Source organism: Coregonus clupeaformis, chromosome 18 (genome assembly GCF_020615455.1).
Source record: "Coregonus clupeaformis isolate EN_2021a chromosome 18, ASM2061545v1, whole genome shotgun sequence".
Taxonomy (NCBI): Eukaryota; Metazoa; Chordata; class Actinopteri; order Salmoniformes; family Salmonidae; genus Coregonus; species Coregonus clupeaformis.
Genome location: NC_059209.1, coordinates 42,079,746 through 42,098,953, shown reverse-complemented (window position 1 = coordinate 42,098,953; position 19,208 = coordinate 42,079,746). Strand labels below are relative to the sequence as shown.

General features: G+C 43.1%; 1 protein-coding gene across 1 annotated transcript; it reads left to right on the top strand.

Moving 5' to 3' along the window:
* Nucleotides 1-14: 14 nt before the first annotated feature.
* LOC121530780 (replication factor C subunit 5-like) lies at nt 15-10,223 on the top strand. Its single transcript, XM_041836011.2, has 11 exons — nt 15-179; nt 455-519; nt 2,195-2,331; nt 2,570-2,649; nt 2,886-2,959; nt 4,045-4,204; nt 4,556-4,637; nt 6,744-6,873; nt 7,528-7,605; nt 9,635-9,689; nt 9,850-10,223. Exons 1-11 carry the CDS (start codon nt 133-135, stop codon nt 9,947-9,949), a joined length of 1,008 nt encoding a protein of 335 aa, XP_041691945.1. The 5' UTR covers nt 15-132; the 3' UTR covers nt 9,950-10,223.
* The last annotated feature ends 8,985 nt before the right edge of the window (nt 10,224-19,208 follow it).

Genomic DNA, 19,208 nt, shown 5'->3' with positions numbered 1-19,208 from the left:
TATCGTGACGTAAAGCACGTTTTGTTGAGGTAAAGCGCGCCAAGGAAATGCTGCAGATTAGAGCGTGAAAAGAAGCGCTGTTTTGTATGTCAATGAACACGTTCATTTGGAGAAAATATTGAATCGATTCAAATGGCATCGACTAGCAAGATACCGTTGCAGTCAAGAAATTTGCCCTGGTAAATTGATTCCACTAGCTAGCCGGTGTCAGATGCTAGCTAACTAGCTTATTTGTTGCCAGCAAGCAAGCTACCTAGCTACGTTAGCGGGCTTAATTAGCTCGCCGAACATCAATCATTGTGTTAATATGTTTCCCTTGCCTATATACGGTGTAGCAAAGTGATGTGTATTTTAGTTGTCTTGTATGTTCATGGACATCCCACCACCTCGTCCCTGCTTCCAATGTAGCTACGCATGCGCCGATGCTGTCTGACATCTTATATTTTTATTTTAGGGTTGAGAAATACAGGCCACAGACCCTAGATGACTTGATTTCTCACAAGGACATATTAAGCACCAGTAAGTATGTTTTTTTCAGTCTTTGGAACAACAGGGATGGAACTGCTCATGTAGAAAACCTGACCCTTATCCATTCCAACAACAATTCATTTCAAATGTATGGTCAAATCAAACTTTATTTGTCACATGCGCCGAATACAACCGGTGTAGACCTTACAGTGAAATGCTTACTTACACGCCCTTAACCAACAATGCAGTTCAAGAAAGAGTTAAGAAAATATTTACCAAATCAACTAAAGTAAAAAAATATATAAAAAGTAACACAATAACAATAACGAGGCTATATACAGGGGGTACCGGTACCGAGTCAATGTGCAGAGGTACAGGTTAGTCGAGGTAATTTGTACATGTAGGTAGGGGTAAAGTAACTATACATAGATAATAGACAGCGGGTAGCAGCAGTGTAAAAACAAATGGAGGGGAGGGGGGGGTCAATGTAAATAGTCCTGGTGGCCATTTGATTAATTGTTCAGCAGTCTAATGGCTTGGGGGTAGAAACTGTTAAGGAGCCTTTTGGTCCTAGACTTGCCGCGCCGGTACCGCTTGCTGTGCGGTAGCAGAGAGAACAGTCTATGACTTAGGTGACTGGAGTCTTTGACAATTTTTTTGGCCTTTCCTCTGACCGCCTAGTATATAGGTCCTGGATGGCAGGAACCTTGTCTCCAGTGATGTACTGGGCTGTACGCACTACCCTCTGTAGCGCCTTACGGTCAGATGCCGAGCAGTTGCCATACCAGGCGGTGATGCAACCGGTCAGGATGCTCTCGATGGTGCAGCTGTATAACTTTTTGAGGATCTGGGGACCCATGCCAAATCTTTTCAGTCTCTTGAGGGAGAAAAGGTGTTGTAGTGCCCTCTTCACGACTGTCTTGGTGTGTTTGGACCATTATAGTTCGTTGGTGATGTGGACACCAAGGAACTTGAAACTCTCGACCCGCTCCACTACAGCCCCGTCGATGTGAATGGAGGGCCTGTTTGGCCCTCCTTTTCCTGTAGTCCACGATCAGCTCCTTTGTCTTGCTCACATTGAAGGAGAGGTTGTTGTCCTGGCACCACATGGCCAGGTCTCTGACCTCCCTATAGGCTGTCTCATCGTTGTCAGTAATCAGGCCTACCACTGTTGTGTCGTCAACAAACTTAATGAAGGTGTTGGAGTCGTGTTTGGCCACGCAGTCTTAGGTGAACAAGGAGTACAGGAGGGGACTAAGCACGCACCCCTGAGGGGCCCCAGTGTTGAGGATCAGCGTGGCAGACGTGTTGTTGCCTACCCTTACCACCTGGTGGCGGCCCGTCAGGAAGTCCAAGATCCAGTTGCAGAGGGAGGTGTTTAGTCCCAGGGTCCTTAGCTTAGTGATGAGCTTTGTGGGCACTATGGTGTTGAACGCTGAGCTGTAGTCAATGAACAGCATTCTCACATAGGTGTTCCTTTTGTCCAGGTGGGAAAGGGCAGTGTGGAGTGCGATTGAGATTGCGTCATCTGTGGATCTGTTGGGGCGGTATGCGAATTGGAGTGGGTCTAGGGTATCCGTGATGATGCTGTTGATGTGAGCCATGACCAGTGAATGTATTAAAAATAATGTTTTCATGCTCAAATGAACTATAGTTGTGTTTTTTTTGTTGCATGAGTGCATATGTAACAACATATTTGTCATAACCAATCCTCTTCTCTTTTCAGTCCAGAAATTTATCAGTGAGGACAGGCTGCCACATCTCCTATTCTATGGACCCCCAGGCACAGGGAAAACATCTACTGTTTTAGCCTCTGCCAAGCAGCTCTACAAGGAGAAGGAGTTCAACGCTATGGTCCTGGAGGTATGCACCAACTCAGCACTGAGATGTAGAATTATCAAAGAGAAATGCTCTGCTCATAACACTGCACTTGAGGGTTGTTATGTTTTCCAGTGAGCAAGATTGATTCTTAACATTCAATGTTAGTGTGCAGCATACATAACTGTTCTCGGGTGCATCAAGGTTATGCTCCAACGTATGTGTTATCATAACATATTATTGTTCTTCTTACATGGTAATGAATGCATTTATTTATTTTCAGCTTAATGCGTCAGACGACAGAGGTATCGATGTTGTACGAGGACCCATCCTGAGTTTTGCCAGCACCAGGACCATATTCAAGTATGACAATAATGAATAATACTACAAAATGTTTCCTTGCGGTCACTGAAAGGTCTGTATTTGTAGAGAAGTAGGTCTCTTAGCTACCAGTAGTTGTCTACCATATTGCAATGAGGTTCCCAGTCTTTTCAGTGAGGACAAGGAAACGCAAAAGAGGATTGGACGTCTGCGTGTCACAGACAACCCTGACTTCAATTGACAAAATTAGTGTTTATTTATTTTTCTTTGTCTTACAGGAAGGGTTTCAAGTTGGTGATCCTGGATGAGGCTGATGCCATGACCAGGGATGCCCAGAATGCATTGCGGCGAGGTAACCATCTGTTTTGAGTGGCTCACCTGCTGTGTACCAACTGGCCAAATGAGCTGCCTGCGTGCTAACCAGTAATTCTCACTGATGAAAAGATCTGCTTACTGTAAAATGGGACATGAGACAACAAGCAAATGTTGAATGCATTTGGGAGGGGTACCGCCTGATTATTTAGAATATTAATGTGTTGCAATTGCTTGTAATAGATGCCATTGATTTAACAGTTCAAGTTTTATTTTCTACATTTTAGGGGTGTAACGATCCATCTACTACATCGATGTATCGATTTATATTCCTATGATCCAACTACATCGATCTGTGCTCGGCGAGTTGGCCTTTTGGACAACATATATCAATCTAACATCGTTTTAAAATGTAATAAATCGATTGTATCGATACTAGGAAATAACCCATTGGATTTAAGCACGTCAGACTTTATATGGATGTTTTTTCTTAGCACTTTTAATGATAAAGGCTTTAAACATTACTCGATTCAGTCTGCCTATCCGTGACGTCATCGCCCCCGCAAAGACAACAAAACATAGCATGGCGGACGACAGAGGAGAAGCCGACGAGCGAGAAATTATCAAGCCACCATTGCGGTCCTTACAAGAAACAGGAATCTAGGAAACTTCACCTGCACTGTCCAGTATCCAGGTATTTATTTCAGTCACACTGGTTGAATTTTTGGCTAAAAGGTTACTGAATCGATTTCAAGTCACTGAATCGTTTCGGATCGTATCGTTCTAAATGAACCAATATCGTCCTTGAATCGTATCGACAACCACGAATCGTGATACAAATCGAATCGTTGTTAAAACGAATCGTTACACCCCTACTACATTTTAATGAGTGTATGCCCACTGTCCCATGTAGGTCAGTTGGTAGAGCATGGCGCTTGCAACGCCAGGGTTGTGGGTTTGATGCCCACGGGGGGCCAGTATGAAAATGTATGCACTCACTAACTGTAAGTCGCTCTGGATAAGAGCGTCTGCTAAATGACTAAAATGTAAATGATCGTCAAATTATTGACATCCATTTCTCACTCCCGGTCTCTCTACTCCTATCTCTCTCTTCCTCTCCTGCAGTTATTGAGAAGTACACAGAGAACACCAGGTTCTGTCTGATCTGTAACTACCTTTCGAAGATCATCCCGGCCCTGCAGTCTCGCTGCACCAGGTTCCGCTTCGGACCCCTGTCTCAGGACCAGATGATACCCAGGCTGGAGTTTGTTATCCAGCAGGAGAGGTGAAGGGGCTCAGGAGTTAATGGTTCTGGGGGTGGGGGAAGTGAGAGGCCTGGTGGTGGGAGAGGTGAGAGGCCTGGTGGTGGGGGCTCCAGAGGGTAGATCACTCTGTTCCTCAAGGAATTTGGTACTGGCATTGTATGTATTGTTCTTCCTCTTATATCTTCTGTTTTTTTGTTATACTGTTTTGATATTGAATACTGCACTGTTGGGAAGGGCTTGCAAGTTAAGCATTTCACTGTACTTGTGCATGTGTGAAATAAAACTTGAAACTTACTCGAGACTAATGTCTGCTGGGCTTTATTATTGCTTTTTAATCAGATATGTATGTATGTCTGCTCTCGTCCCTGCAGCATTGATGTAACTCCAGATGGAATGAAAGCTATTGTGACCCTCTCATCAGGAGACATGAGAAGATCCCTCAACATACTGCAGGTATGGAAAACATATTACCTGTGTGTAGCTAAATGTAGTTCATTGCATCACAGTGTTGAGTTTTTATTGCTGGTCTAAATGTATTAGTGTATTGACTAGTGGTGGGCATCAAAATCGCTAATTCGATATGATATCGTTTGGTACACTATATATCGTTTGGTACACTATATATTACATGACTGTTCCTGTAGGCATTAAACTGACCTTCTCACAGGCTCTCAATTTAGCATACTTATTGGCCTGCTGAATAATAGTTGATTGTATTCAAAGTGGTTAGGTAGGTTCAGGCCCCCAGGACATTCACACCTGGCCCAATGGGATTTCACAAAGCCTTGGAAGTTAACAGAAGATGAACACAGCTGCAATGTTCTTGATAAAAAACATATCTATACTGAACAAAAATATAAACGCAACATGCAACAATTTCAAAGATTTTACTGAGTTACAGTTCATATAAGGAAATCAGTCAATTGAAATAAGTTAATTAGGCCCTAATCTATGGATTTCACATGACTGGGAATACAGATAAGCATCTGTTGGTCACAGATACCTTTTTTTTTTAAAGGTAGGGGTGTGGATCAGAAACAGTCAGTATCTGGTGTGACCACCATTTGCCTCATGCGAAAACAAGTCAGTATCTGGTGTGACCACCATTTGCCTCATGCAGTGCGACACATCACCTTTGCATAGAGTTGATCAGGCTGTTGATTGTGGCCTGTGGAATGTTGTCCCACTCCTCTTCAATGGCTGTGCGAAGTTGCTGGATATTGGCAGGAACTGGGACACGCTGTCGTACACGTCGATCCAGAGCATCCCAAACATGCTCAATGGGTGACATGTCTGGTGAGTATGCAGGCCATGGAAGAACTGGGACATTTTCAGCTTCCAGGAACTGTGTACAGATCCTTGCGACATGAGGTCATGCATTATTGTGCAGAAACATGAAGTGATGGCGGAGGATGAATGGCACGACAATGGGCCTCAGGATCTCGTCACGGTGTCTCTGTGCATTCAAATTGCCATTGATAAAATGCAATTGTGTTCGTTCTCCGTAGCTTATGCCTGCCCATACCGTAACCCCACCGCCACTATGGGGCACTCTGTTCACAACGTTGACATCAGCTAACTGCTCGCCCACACAACGCCATACACGGGTCTGCGGTTGTGAGGCCAGAATGGACATACTGCACAATTCTCTAAAACAACGCTGGGGGCGGCTTATGAACATTTTAAATTATCTGGCATCAGCTTTAATGGACATTCCTGTAGTCAACATGCCAATTGCACACTCCCTCAAAACTTAAGACATCTGTGGCATTGTGTTGTGTGACAAAACTGCACATTTTAGAGTGGCCTTTTATTGTCCCCAGCACAAGGTGCACCTATGTAATGATCATGCTGTTTAATCAGCTTCTTGATATGCCACACCTGTCAGGTAGATGGGTTATCTTGGCAAAGGAGAAATGCTCACTAACAGGGATGTACATTTTACATTTTAGTCATTTAGCAGACGCTCTTATCCAGAGCGACTTACAGTTAGTGAGTGCATACATTATTTTATTTTTGATACTGGCCCCCCTGTGGGAATTGAACACACAACCCTGGCGTTGCAAACGCCATGCTCTACCAACTGAGCTACATCCCTGCCGGCCATTCCCTCCCCTACCCTGGACGATGCAGGGCCAATTATGCGCCGCCCCATGGGTCTCCCGTTCGCGGCCAGCTACAACAGAGCCTGGATTCAAACCAGGATCTCTAGTGGCACAGCTAGCACTGCGATGCAGTGCCTTAGACCACTGCGCCACTCGGGAGGCCATGTAAAAACATTTGTGCACAAAGATTGAGAGAAATAAGCTTTTTGTGCATATGGAACATTTCTGGGATCTTTTATTTCAGCTCATGAAACATGGGACCAACACTACATGTTGCGTTTATATTTTGGTTCAGTGTATATCGCTTAAAAAACTGCAACTGATATCAACTTTCCATATCGGTGCCCATCACTAGTATTGACCATGTTAGACAGATTCTGAGTACACTAATTACGGTGGATTTCTTTTTGTTATTTCTAATGACTGACTGATTCCTTTCCCATGTATTTCTCAGAGCACCAGCATGGCATATGGGAAGGTCACAGAGGATAATGTTTACACCTGCACTGGTCACCCACTACGATCAGATATAGCCAACATCCTGGACTGGTCCCTAAACAAGGATTTCACCTCCGCTTACAATCGTATCCTTTATTCTCTCTCACAGCCATATGTATTACAGACATATGTATTACAACCATATGTATTACAGCCATATCTATTACCACAAGTTATGTTTAGCCTACTCTCTTCAACAACCAAATGGCTTGTTTTTTCCCCCACAATGGTATGTTTATGTATTGCCAAAGCAGCTCTTTCAAATAACACAATATCGCCAATGTATGATATCTACATACATTACTGCATTATCTAGAAATAGCTAAATAGCCATCTCAAATTAGCACAGTATCTCCAATATGTGGTATATGAGGACACCTTGTGCTCAGCAGCGTCTACCTCTTCTAGGAAGTGGCTCTGAATGCCTTGCTGTGGTGTATTTTGAAGTGATGTTATTAGGTCGGTATAGAAAGTAAATTTCAGTGATGTACCCTATGAATAGAGGATCATGTCAGAAAAGCACAAATTCCTGATTTTAATCAGGAAGAATCTCACCCCTATATGGGATCAGGACAACAGAACATCTGAATGTTGGCTAGGTGATGACACTGTATGTCAGTTTCTGGTATGTATGGATATATAGAGGATCATGTCAGGAAATCATGAATTCCAGGAATTATACTGAAGGACAAATCCCATCCTTGATATTTGAGAGATGTTCCTTAGCTTCTGATCCATAGAGATTCTTCAGCTGAAGACGCTGAAAGGCCTAGCCCTGCATGACATTCTGACTGAGGTCCATCTACTGATACACAGAGGTAAGGACTGGACTGGAGGCAGTAAACCTGTACAATGCAGTGGTTTTAGAGATACTGTGTATTTCAGACTTGTGCATTTCCATACTGTATGGTATTGCATCACAGGCAGAATCACTGTATCCCCAAAGTCTGAAGCTGTATTTAGAAAATGTGTTAATTGTGTGAATTATATACTAGATTATGGACTTTTAAAAAAAATATTGTCTGGCAGGGCTTAGCTTACTGTTAATATATATATATATTTATTATTGTATATTTGGTAGATATATTCTGAACAGACTTCACACAGCACAGTATATAAGAGAATGCTACTAGGTCTGAATTTGACACCATCTGCATAGTGATGTTTTCTTCCTCTGGTTTCCCGGGAGACCCCTCGCGGTTGCCATGGCTGCCATGGCTGCCAGTGTTCTCATTGTAGAATGAATGGCTTGCCAATGTTAGTGTGGCACGCATCACTACTGCAACGTTTTTAGATTTGGTTTAGATTGCCTGTTTTCTTATTTCTGAGGTTATGCGTTTCTGTTTTCACTAAGCTGTCTTGGCAGATTCATCAGGGGTTACCATAGAGGGCCTTTGAATTATAGGATTGATACCTGTTAATTTTATGATGTGATTTATATATTTTTTTAGGGATTTGGTACACTTCTGTGGTGTATTTTAGAGATGTCACTCCTTATATAATGGTAAAATGATACAGAATAAAATAATGGGGTTTCCTGAATGGAATACAGAAATGGGATAGTGATTTTAGCAACGCATTCGGTTACCTGTAGCTGCTTGGCAAAAGGAGTTTGGAGAGAATATCTTGTCTGTGGTACTTCATCAAATCTAATGATCTATTAGCATTAGGAATAAAAACTGCAGTTCATTAATCGATACATAGAAGAGCGGCAGGTAGCTTAGTGGGTAAGAGCGTTGTGCCAGTAACCGAAAGGTCGCTGGTTCTAATCCCCAAGCCGACTAGGTGAAAAATCTGTCGATGTGCCCTTAAGCAAGGCACTTAACCCTAATTGCTCATGTAAGTCGCTCTGGATAAGAGCGTCTGCTAAATGACTAAAATGTAAATGTAAAGGTAATAAGATTAACACCAATGCAATCAGCTTGTATACTTATTTATCTGTTGAAGTCTGATTGGCCGAGCTCCAGCTCAGTCACACCCACTTGAGTCCAAGTGTGAAAGAAGGCGGAGTTAGGTTCTGTTCATAACAAATTATGTCCATAACTGTCTGTACTTTAGCAGACGCTGTTTCAATGTTCATGTCATTTCCTTGTGGTTCCATAGATACTAACATTGACATGGTAATAATGTCAAATTAATGATTGCTTGAAACTATCTGAAATTCATTATCAAAAAAAGCAAAGTGAAAGACATACTGTAGCATAATTACACAATCATTTTGTTACACTGGATATCAGAAATACTCTTGGCCACTCTGTATCCTTGGGTAAAATAGAATTTTAAGGTTTTTGTAAGTTTTAGTGTCCTTTCACTGTAGCAGTCCGGTCCCTTGGTGTCGACCAGGGTCTACACTCTGCAACATCTCTTTGTCGTGCAAACGTAAGGGCCTTCAATTGATTGGGAACCATTTGGGGAAGCCTCCACCGATGCTAATTCCTTTGACATTCAAACTGTGGCCATTTGGCAGTAGTCTGTAATCTCATTTTGAAAAGGAGGAAGATGAGGAAGAAGGTTTTTTTTCTTAGCTGGGTGACTTCCTGGTGTGAGGTGAAGCCATTGAAGAAGAATGAGGATCTTCCTCCCCCCATGGAGAGGTCTCCTCCTGTGACTTGTGGAGATTGGTCGACGCCTCAGTCCTGTGTTGATTGAAGATTGTAGATGCAGATTGGAAGGATAAGGAGTCCTTCCTGGTCAGACGGTGTGGACCAGGTCTTGGGGGGTCGACTCAGCTCTAAGATCAATGCCACGGCATGACGTCGTTACAACAGTTCATTTTATGATGCATGTTTTGAGAGATTTGATACACTTCTGTGCTGTATAATAACCATGTTTGTTGATTTCTTACAGTGGACTTCCCTCCTGCCATTCGGATGGGCTTGCTTATCAAGTTGGCAGACATTGAGTAAGTGCGCATATCTTCAGTCTGGTGGTTATATACCCATCAAATTGTATACCTTACTGATCGTCCCTCTGGATAACAGCGTCTGCTGAATGACTTCAATGTAAATTAGGATGACTAATATGGTACACTTATTTGATGATGTCTTTTCTTCCTCTTCTAGGTACCGGCTGGCCTCGGGAACCAGTGAGAAGATCCAATTGAGTTCGATGGTGGCAGCTTTCCAGGCAGTGAGAGACATCGTGGTCAATGAGGCCGCCTAGACCAGTGGCCCTCAGGCACCTACCATGGTCCTGGAGAGCTACAGGGTGTGCAGGATTTTATTCCAGCCCAGCACTAACACACCTGATGCAATCTATACATTGCTGGTCAAGACCATGATTAGTTGAGTTGGGTGTGTTAAGTGCTAGGTTGGAATTAAAGGCCTGCATACCCTGTTGTTCACAAAAAAAATACATGTGCTTGTCTGCTCAATATTCCTGTCTGTATGTACATTTGATATCGCTTGTCTGTTAAATAAAATGGTTTCTTATGTAATCTAGTGTCTTGTAGACTGTCCGAAAGTCATGGAATAAGGTTTCAATAGACCAATTTACTGCACACGATGCAAACTTTAGATTTACTCTCAGCAAATGTACATTAAATAACAATACACGCTATAATAGTTATATATCGTACAATATACATCTAGCACAAAAATATATATTGGTCATTCTTGATAAGTCATTTCCATTACATTTATGTAAATTAACTTGAATAATGTTAGGATTCAAGGCTTTTAAGAGTTCAGTTGTATGTTTGAGTATGATCACTAGCTATTTGCATCTTTGTATGTTTGAGTATAATCACTAGCTATTTGCATCTTTGTATGTTTGAGTATAATCACTAGCTATTTGCATCCAGTTGCATTAGCATTTTGACATCCTGAGAGATTTCCTTGGACAACTAGTTGATCGGACATGACTGATTTTGTCTAAACCACAAAGTAGAACCCTTGCCTTCACCTATCCAACCATGTTAGATCAACTCTAACTTCAGAGAAGGTCGGAGTGAAAGATGCATCCACACAGGGCCCTAGAAAGTCCCGTGACTTCTGTCAGACTATTCCCACCATTTTGTTATGCTTTCCAAACAGAGGCAAATAATGAGCTCTCCTCCCTTGACTGTGCTATCATTAGTTATTCAATACTTCCAAACAACTGAAATTCATTTCAAATGGAAGCCAATAAGTATTCTCTCATTATTCCCCAATCTCATAAATGTTTCCTCAGATGGAGCATTGTGTTTTGGCGCAGTCCGGCATGTCTCTCTCTGTAGGTGAGGAACTCCAGGATCCTGCGTGGGATGGGAAGGGCCTCCACCTGGTGGGTGGAGACAGAGTGGTGCAGGGGCACAGGCTAGGCATGGCCCTGGGTACCCTCCAGAACCTCACATGGCCATCTCTGGTCCTGCAACAACAAGCAGAGGATATTGGAGGTGCATCTCAACAGAAGCTCCTTCAGACTATTGAGATGATAGCAGAAATGTGTACTCAAGGCAGATGGGCACATGAACAATGTAAAATAATGGAGATATGTGATGTACACCTTGACCCTCTCCATCGTTATTACTCAACTACCCTCATCATTCATAGTTGATTACATCCAGGCTTGACAGAGTTTGGATGTATGTATCTAAAACTTGTTTGTATCAAGTCATTCTAATGAGAGTGAGACAGTTATTCAAGTTATAAAATTGTCCTGCATGGACGTTATCTCTATAAGAGGAGTGCGCTGTACTTACAAACTTTATCAGAAGCGTTTGGACAGAATTGTCATTTTTCTCGAAATATTGGTCATGGGGTCTAACTATGTTAAACCTGCCGACGGGATGCCATCATGCTGCAGTCTGGTGAGACACTAGTCCTTGTGGCCAGTGAGGACACGTGGCTATTTTTGTACCTATGGAAGGCAGAGAAGCAGGTAAGTATAGAGATGTTTAAGATTATTTCCATGTGCAATAAAAATATCCATGAACTTAGACAGACAATTAAAAAAGAGATAGACAGAGAAAAGCTCTTTGGCTGAATATATTTTTTTAGATATAAAAATGGCTGACCTTTCTGGGTTAAATGCTATATCCTTAAGGTTTTATCTGGAAAGGAAGATACCAGGGTGAGCTTTCCTTTGGGAGTGAAGACCAGGTCCCTCGCAATACCCTCATGTCCTTTGAGGTCAAACCGAGGGATAATCTATTCAAAATAACGGTTAAATGAAAAGTGCTATCGTCAAATTAAACGTTAGCCTTGATTCCATAACAAACACAGCAAAATGTCCCACCAGTTGCAACATCCCATATCTTGATGACTCCGTTGTCCAGCCCAGTGGCCAGAAGCAGTCAAACAGGCTAAGCGTCAATACAGGACTAAAATTGAATCCTACTACACCGGCTCTCACGGTCGTCGGACGTGGCAGGGCTTACAAACTATTACGGACTACAAAGGTAAATCCACCTGCGAGCTGCCCAGTGACGCTAGCCTACCAGAAGAGCTAAATACCTTTTTTGCTCGCTTTGAGGCAAGCAACACTGAAGCATGCATGAGAGCACCAGCTGTTCCGGACAACTGTGTGATCACGCTCTCCATAGCCGATGTGAGCAAGACCTTTAAAAAGGTCAACATTCACAAGGCCGCGGGGCCAGATGGATTACCAGGACGTGTACTCAGAGCATGCGTGGACCAACTGGCAAGTGTCTTCACTGACATTTTCAACCTCTCCCTGACCGAGTCTGTAATACCTACATGTTTCAAGCAGACCACCATAGTCCCTGTGCCCAAGAAAGCGAAGGTAACCTGTCTAAATGACTACCGCCCGTAGCACTCACGTCGGTAGCCATGAAGTGCTTTGAAAGGCTGGTCATGGCTAACATCAACACCATCATCCCAGAAACCCTAGACCCACTCCAATTTGCATACCGCCCCAACAGATCCACAGATGACGCAATCTCAATCGCAGTCCACACTGCCCTTTCCCACCTGGACAAAAGGAACACCTACAGTTGAAGTCGGAAGTTTACATACACCTTAGCCAAATACATTTAAACTCAGTTTTTGACAATTCCTGACATTTAATCCTAGTAAAGATTCCCTGTCTTAGGTCATTTAGGATCACCACTTTATTTTAAGAATGTGAAATGTCAGAATAATAGTAGAGAGAATGATTTATTTCAGCTTTTATTTTTTTCATCTCATTCCCAGTGGGTCAGAAGTGTACATACACTCAATTAGTATTTGGTAGCATTGCCTTTAAATTGTTTAACTTGGGTCAAACGTTTCGGGTAGCCTTCCACAAGCTTCCCACAATAAGTTGGGTGAATTTCGGCCCATTCCTCCTGACAGAGCTGGTGTAACTGAGTCAGGTTTGTAGGCCTCCTTGCTAGCACACGCTTTTTCAGTTCTGCCCACACATTTTCTATAGGATTGAGGTCAGGGCTTTGTGATGGCCACTCCAATACCTTGACTTTGTTGTCCTTAAGCCATTTTGACACAACTTTGGAAGTATGCTTGGGGTCATTGTCCATTTGGAAGACCCATTTGCGACCAAGCTTTAACTTCCTGACTGATGTCTTGATATGTTGCTTCAATATATCCACATCATTTTCCTTCCTCATGATGCCATCTATTTTGTGAAGTGCACCAGTCCCTCCTGCAGCAAAGCACCCCCACAGCATGATGCTGCCACCCCCATGCTTCACGGTTGGGATGGTGTTCTAAGGCTTGCAAGCCTTCCCCCTTTTTCCTCCAAACATAACGATGGTCATTATGGCCAAACAGTTCTATTTTTGTTTCATCAGACCAGAGGACATTTCTCCAAAAAGTACGATCTTTGTCCCCATGTGCAGTTGCAAACCGTAGTCTGGCTTTTTTATGGCGGTTTTGGAGCAGTGGCTTCTTCCTTGCTGAGCGGCCTTTCAGGTTATGTCAATATAGGACTAGTTTTACTGTGGATATAGATACTTTTGTACCTGTTTCCTCCAGCATCTTCACAAGGTCCTTTGCTGTTGTTCTGGGATTGATTTGCACTTTCGCACCAAAGTACATTAATCTCTAGGAGACAGAACGCGTCTCCTTCCTGAGCGGAATGACGGCTGCGTGGTCCCATGGTGTTTATACTTGCATACTATTGTTTGTACAGATGAACGTGGTACCTTCAGGTGTTTGGAAATTTCTCCCAAGGATGAACCAGACTTGTGGAGGTATTGGCTGATTTCTTTTGATTTTCCCATGATGTCAAGCAAAGAGGCACTGAGTTTGAAGGTAGGCCTTAAAATACATCCACAGGTACACCTCCAATTGACTCAAATGATGTCAATTAGCCTATCAGAAGCTTCTAAAGCCATGACATCGTTTTCTGGAATTTTCCAAGCTGTTTAAAGGCACAGTCAACTTAGTGTATGTAAACTTCTGACCCACTGGAATTGTGTCTGTCTGTCATAGTTAGTAAGCTACCCAGTCTTCTTAAGAAGCGATTGCTACTCATTCACACTGGACGCAGGTCCAGCCACTTCTTTTGTTCTCTGCAGATTACAACTCAATAGGAGGGGGAGTGGCTACACTTGTGCTAGGCAATTAGCTTGGTGTTATTAGCACAACCTCTTTGTTCAGCGGCAGCTGTCCCCAAAACGAAGACTGTCCCTGAAACAAAGACAGTTCTGCCAAGTTGTTCTGCGGGAGTTAGTCGAGGGAGGCCCCGCTCTCTCGCTTCCCCAGATGTTTAGTTAATTTCATTCCGATCTCTTTTGCATTATTGTAGACTTTTCTGTAGCCTGTCAACTATGTGTATGTCTATCCCTGTTCTCTCCTCTCTGCACAGGCCATACAAACGCTTCACACCGCGTGTCTGCTACCACTCTAATCTGGTGGTCCCTGCGCGCACGACCCACGTGGAGTTCCAGGTCTCCGGCAGCCTCTGGAACTGCCATTCTGCGGCCAACAAGGCAGAGTTCATCTCAGCCTATGCTACCCTCCAGTCTCTCTACTTCTTGGCGCTGACGGAAACATGGATTACCACAGAAAACACTGCCACTCCTACTGCTCTTTCCTCGTCTGATCATGTGTTCTCGCATACCCCGAGAGCATCTGGTCAGCGCGGCGGTGGCACAGGAATCCTCATCTCTCCCAAGTGGGCATTCTCTCTTTTCCCCCTGACCCATCTGTCTATCTCCTCATTTGAATTCCATGCTGTCACAGTCACTAGCCCATTCAAGCTTAACATCCTTGTCATTTATCGCCCTTCCAGGTTCCCTTGGAGAGTTCATCAATGAGCTTGATGCCTTGATAAGTTCCTTTCCTGAGGATGGCTCACCCCTCACTGTTATGGGTGACTCTATCCTCCCGGCCGGCTCGGTCCTCCCCTCCTGCTCCGTGGCTTGACGACTCATTGCGAGCTCACAGAACAGGGTTCCGTGCAGCCGAGCGGAAATGGAGGAAAACTAGACTCCCTGCGGACCTGTCATCTTTTCACTCACTCCTCTCTACTTTTTCTTCCTCTGTTTCTGCTGCTAAGGCCACTTTCTACCACTCTAAATTTCAAGCCTCTGCCTCTAACCCTAGGAAGCTCTTTGCCACCTCTGCTGAATCCTCCTCCTCCTCCCCCTCCCTCCTCCCTCTCTGTGGATGACTTCGTCAACCATTTTGAAAAGAAGGTTGACGACATCCGATCCTCATTTATTAAGTCAAATGACAGCGCTGGTCCTGCTCACACTGCCCTACCCTATGCTATGACTTCTTTCTCCCCTCTCTCTCCAGATGAAATCTTGCGACTTGTGACGGCCGGCCGCCCAACAACCTGCCTGCTTGACCCTATCCCCTCCTCTCTTCTCCAGACCATTTCCGGAGACCTTCTCCCTTACCTCACCTCGCTCATCTACTCATCCTTGACCGCTGGCTATGTCCCTTCCGTGTTCAAGAGAGCGAGAGTTGCACCCCTCCTCAAAAAACCTACACTATCAACAACTACAGACCAGTATCCCTTCTTTCTTTTCTCTCCAAAACTCTTGAGCGTGCCTTCTCTAGCCAACTCTCCTGCTATCTCTCTCAGAATGACCTTCTTGATCCTAACCAGTCAGGTTTCAAGACTGGTCATTCAACTGAGACTGCTCTTCTCTGTGTCACAGAGGCGTCTGGTGTTCAACCTTCCCAAGTTCTCTCACGTCACCCCTCTCCTCCGCACACACCACTGGCTTCCAGTTGAAGCTCGCGTCTACTACAAAACCATGGTGCTTGCCTACGGAGCTGTGAGGGGAACGGCACCTCCTTACCTTCTGGCTCTGATCAGACCCAACACCCAAACGAGGGCACTACGTTCATCCACCTCTGGCCTGCTAGCCCCCCTACCTCTACGGAAGCACAGTTCCCGCTCAGCCAGTCAAAGCTATTTGCTGCTCTGGCACCCCAATGGTGGAACAAGCTCCCCCACGACGCAAGGACAGCGGAGTCACTGACCACCTTCCGGAGACACTTGAAACCCTACCTCTTTAAGGAATACCTGGAATAGTATAATAGTAATCCTTCTACCCCCCCCCCCCCTTTACTACCACTCTCTTTTGTCTAAACTAACACCTGAATTATTTCACCTGCTAGCATTGACTTGTTTAAAGAAATGTACTTATTGTGATCGAGATGTAGTTGTCCCTGATTTCACTGACTTTGCTCACAGCTGCTTGTTTGAAGAAGTGTACTTACTGTGATCAAGATGTGGTTGTCCCACTGGCTATCCTAAGTTGAATGCACCAATTTGTAAGTCGCTCTGGATAAGAGCATCTGCTAAATTACTTAAATGTAAATGTAAATGTGATACAGTGAATTACAGAGGTGTGGACTCGAGTCATGTGACTTGGACTCGAGTCAGACTCGAGTCATGAATTTGATGACTTCAGACTCGACTCGACAAAATGTACAAAGACTTGCAACTCGACTTGGACTTTAACATCAATGACTCGTGACTTGACTTGGACTTGCACCTTATGACTCGAGAAGACTTGCTACGAGGACTTGTAATGACTTGCAAAGGCTTGCTAAGAGGACTTGAAATGACTCGAAACTAAAATGTAGGACTTTGGACTCGACTTGAGACTTGATGGCTTTGACTTTTGACTCGACTTGGGACTTGCCTCATCTTTGACTCGACTTGACTCGGGACTCGAGGGCAAAGACTTGAGACTTACTTGTGACTTGCATAACAATGACTTTGTCCCACCTCTGGTGAATTATAAGTGAAATAATGTCTGTAAACAATTGTTGGAAAAATTACTTGTGTCATGCACAAAGTAGATGTCCTAACCAACTTGCCAAAACTATAGTTTGTTAACAAGAAATTTGTGGAGTGGTTGAAAAACAAGTTTTAATTACTCCAACTTAAGTGTATGTAAACCTCCGACTTACATTTTACATTTACATTTTAGTCATTTAGCGGACGCTCTTATCCAGAGCGACTTACAGTTAGTGAGTGCATTCATTTTTCATACTTCAACTGTACATCTCATACTGAAGCGCCCAGGCGACCACCAGTGGTGGAAAAAGTACCCAATTGTCATACATGAGTAAAAGATACCTTAATAGAAAATGACTCAAGTAAAAGTGAAAGTCACCCAGTAAAATACCTCTTGAGTAAGTCTAAAAGTATGTTTAATGTCTGTATGTAAATGTGTTTGCTAAAATATACTTAAGCATCAAAAGTAAAAGTATACATAATTTCAAATTCCTTATATGAAGCGAACCAGACTGCTTCGTTTTTAAAATGTTATATTCACGGATAGCCAGGGGCACACTCCAACACTCAGACATAATTTACAAACGAAGCATGTGTGTTTAGTGAGTCCGCCAGATCAGAGGCATGACCAGACATGTTTGACTTCCGCTTTTAACCCAGCCCCTCCCTCCTAAAGACACATACATATACCGTTTTTTTTTTGTGCTGGGGGGCTACCACACTGGGTGCCCGGGGAGCTGTTGTTGTGGAGGTATAAATGCTTTGCTCAAGGGCACTACGGCTAACTTCTGCAGATTATTCCCGTCGGAGACGGGAATCGAACTGGCAACCCTCTGGTTGCTGGCTCGCCTCTCTAACCACTATTGTTTTTTTTTATAGGCCTATAAATCAAATGGACCGTGTGTGTTGATTATTGTCTTCCGATGAACACATTGTTGCAAATGACAGACGTTGACAGCAGATTATCACATCCTTGATCAGTTTACTGTCTCTTCCTGGTTTTCTAACAATGCCTTCCAGTCAATAATCACATGTTTAAATATCATATTCCGAGAGAAAAACAGAGCGCACATTGTGTCTTTAGATCGCTAAATGATGTAAAATAGCCTAATTGTTGTTGATTTTTGTGTATTTTTGAGTCCAAAGAGAATAATTCATCTGATTTCCTGTACAGTAAAATTCAATTTCTCAAATGCGATTTGATTGGCTACCTTGTTTTCTATTACGTAACATGGATTTGTCCATGATTTGTTTTTTCTACAGGGCACAGTTTATAAAGAGTTATCTATCTGGATTTCGACTATCGGATAGGATTAAATGCATAGAAATAGAATGAACAAAACAAGTGTCCCCATTCAAATCAAAGCAGCAGGACGTAATGACGTCACACACACACGAAAAATGTTTTCACAAAACCTAGTGTGGAATACAAATTGTAGTGGCTGAAGTGTTTCCATTACCCACTTGGCGACAGCCTGTATGCCCTCCCACCTATCGGTTTCATGTTTCAGGTAGCCCGCGAAAGCCACAATGCAATAATAACTCACTCATATTTCTGGCACATGAGTGTCAACGTATCGCCAGGTCTGTGCCATGGTGAAATAATTGGATGGTGAAACTTGCACTCCTGTTGATCTTAGATAATCGGATGGCGAAACATTATTTTTTATAGTAAAAAATAAATAAATTTGTAAGCAGTAATCATTTAGAATTAAATGTTGAGTAGAGCTTTATAGTTACGAGGTGACATCACGTGCCCCTCGTCAATCATAATTTATTCGGATAAACACAGCTTCGATCATAATGTGTCATTAAAGTTTGACAAAATAAAAATACTCCCCTGTCGAACGGATAAAAATGTTGTCAATCATTAGATAAATGTTCTAATGATTGACAACATTTTTATCCGTTCGACAGGGGAGTATTTTTATTTTGTCCTACATTTATCCTATAACTGCCGTTTCCATTAAACATGTCGCAATGTTTTGTTTTTTTTGACGAATAAACCTGGGTCAATGGAAAACTGCCTACTGATTCGTCCGTTCTATTCATTCTATTCCTATGAATTTAATCCTATCGATAGGCGAATTTTTTATTTTTTTTTAACTGCGCTCTGATAAGCCTACACATTCCAACTTGTAAATTGTATATATTGTTCATTAATAAAAACAAAAGAAAGAGAGAGAGAGGGAGGCCTACATCCCTGCCTTTGCTTTTGTTATTCAAATGTTTTATTCAGATTTCATTTTGTGATTGAGTAATACAAAATGTTACA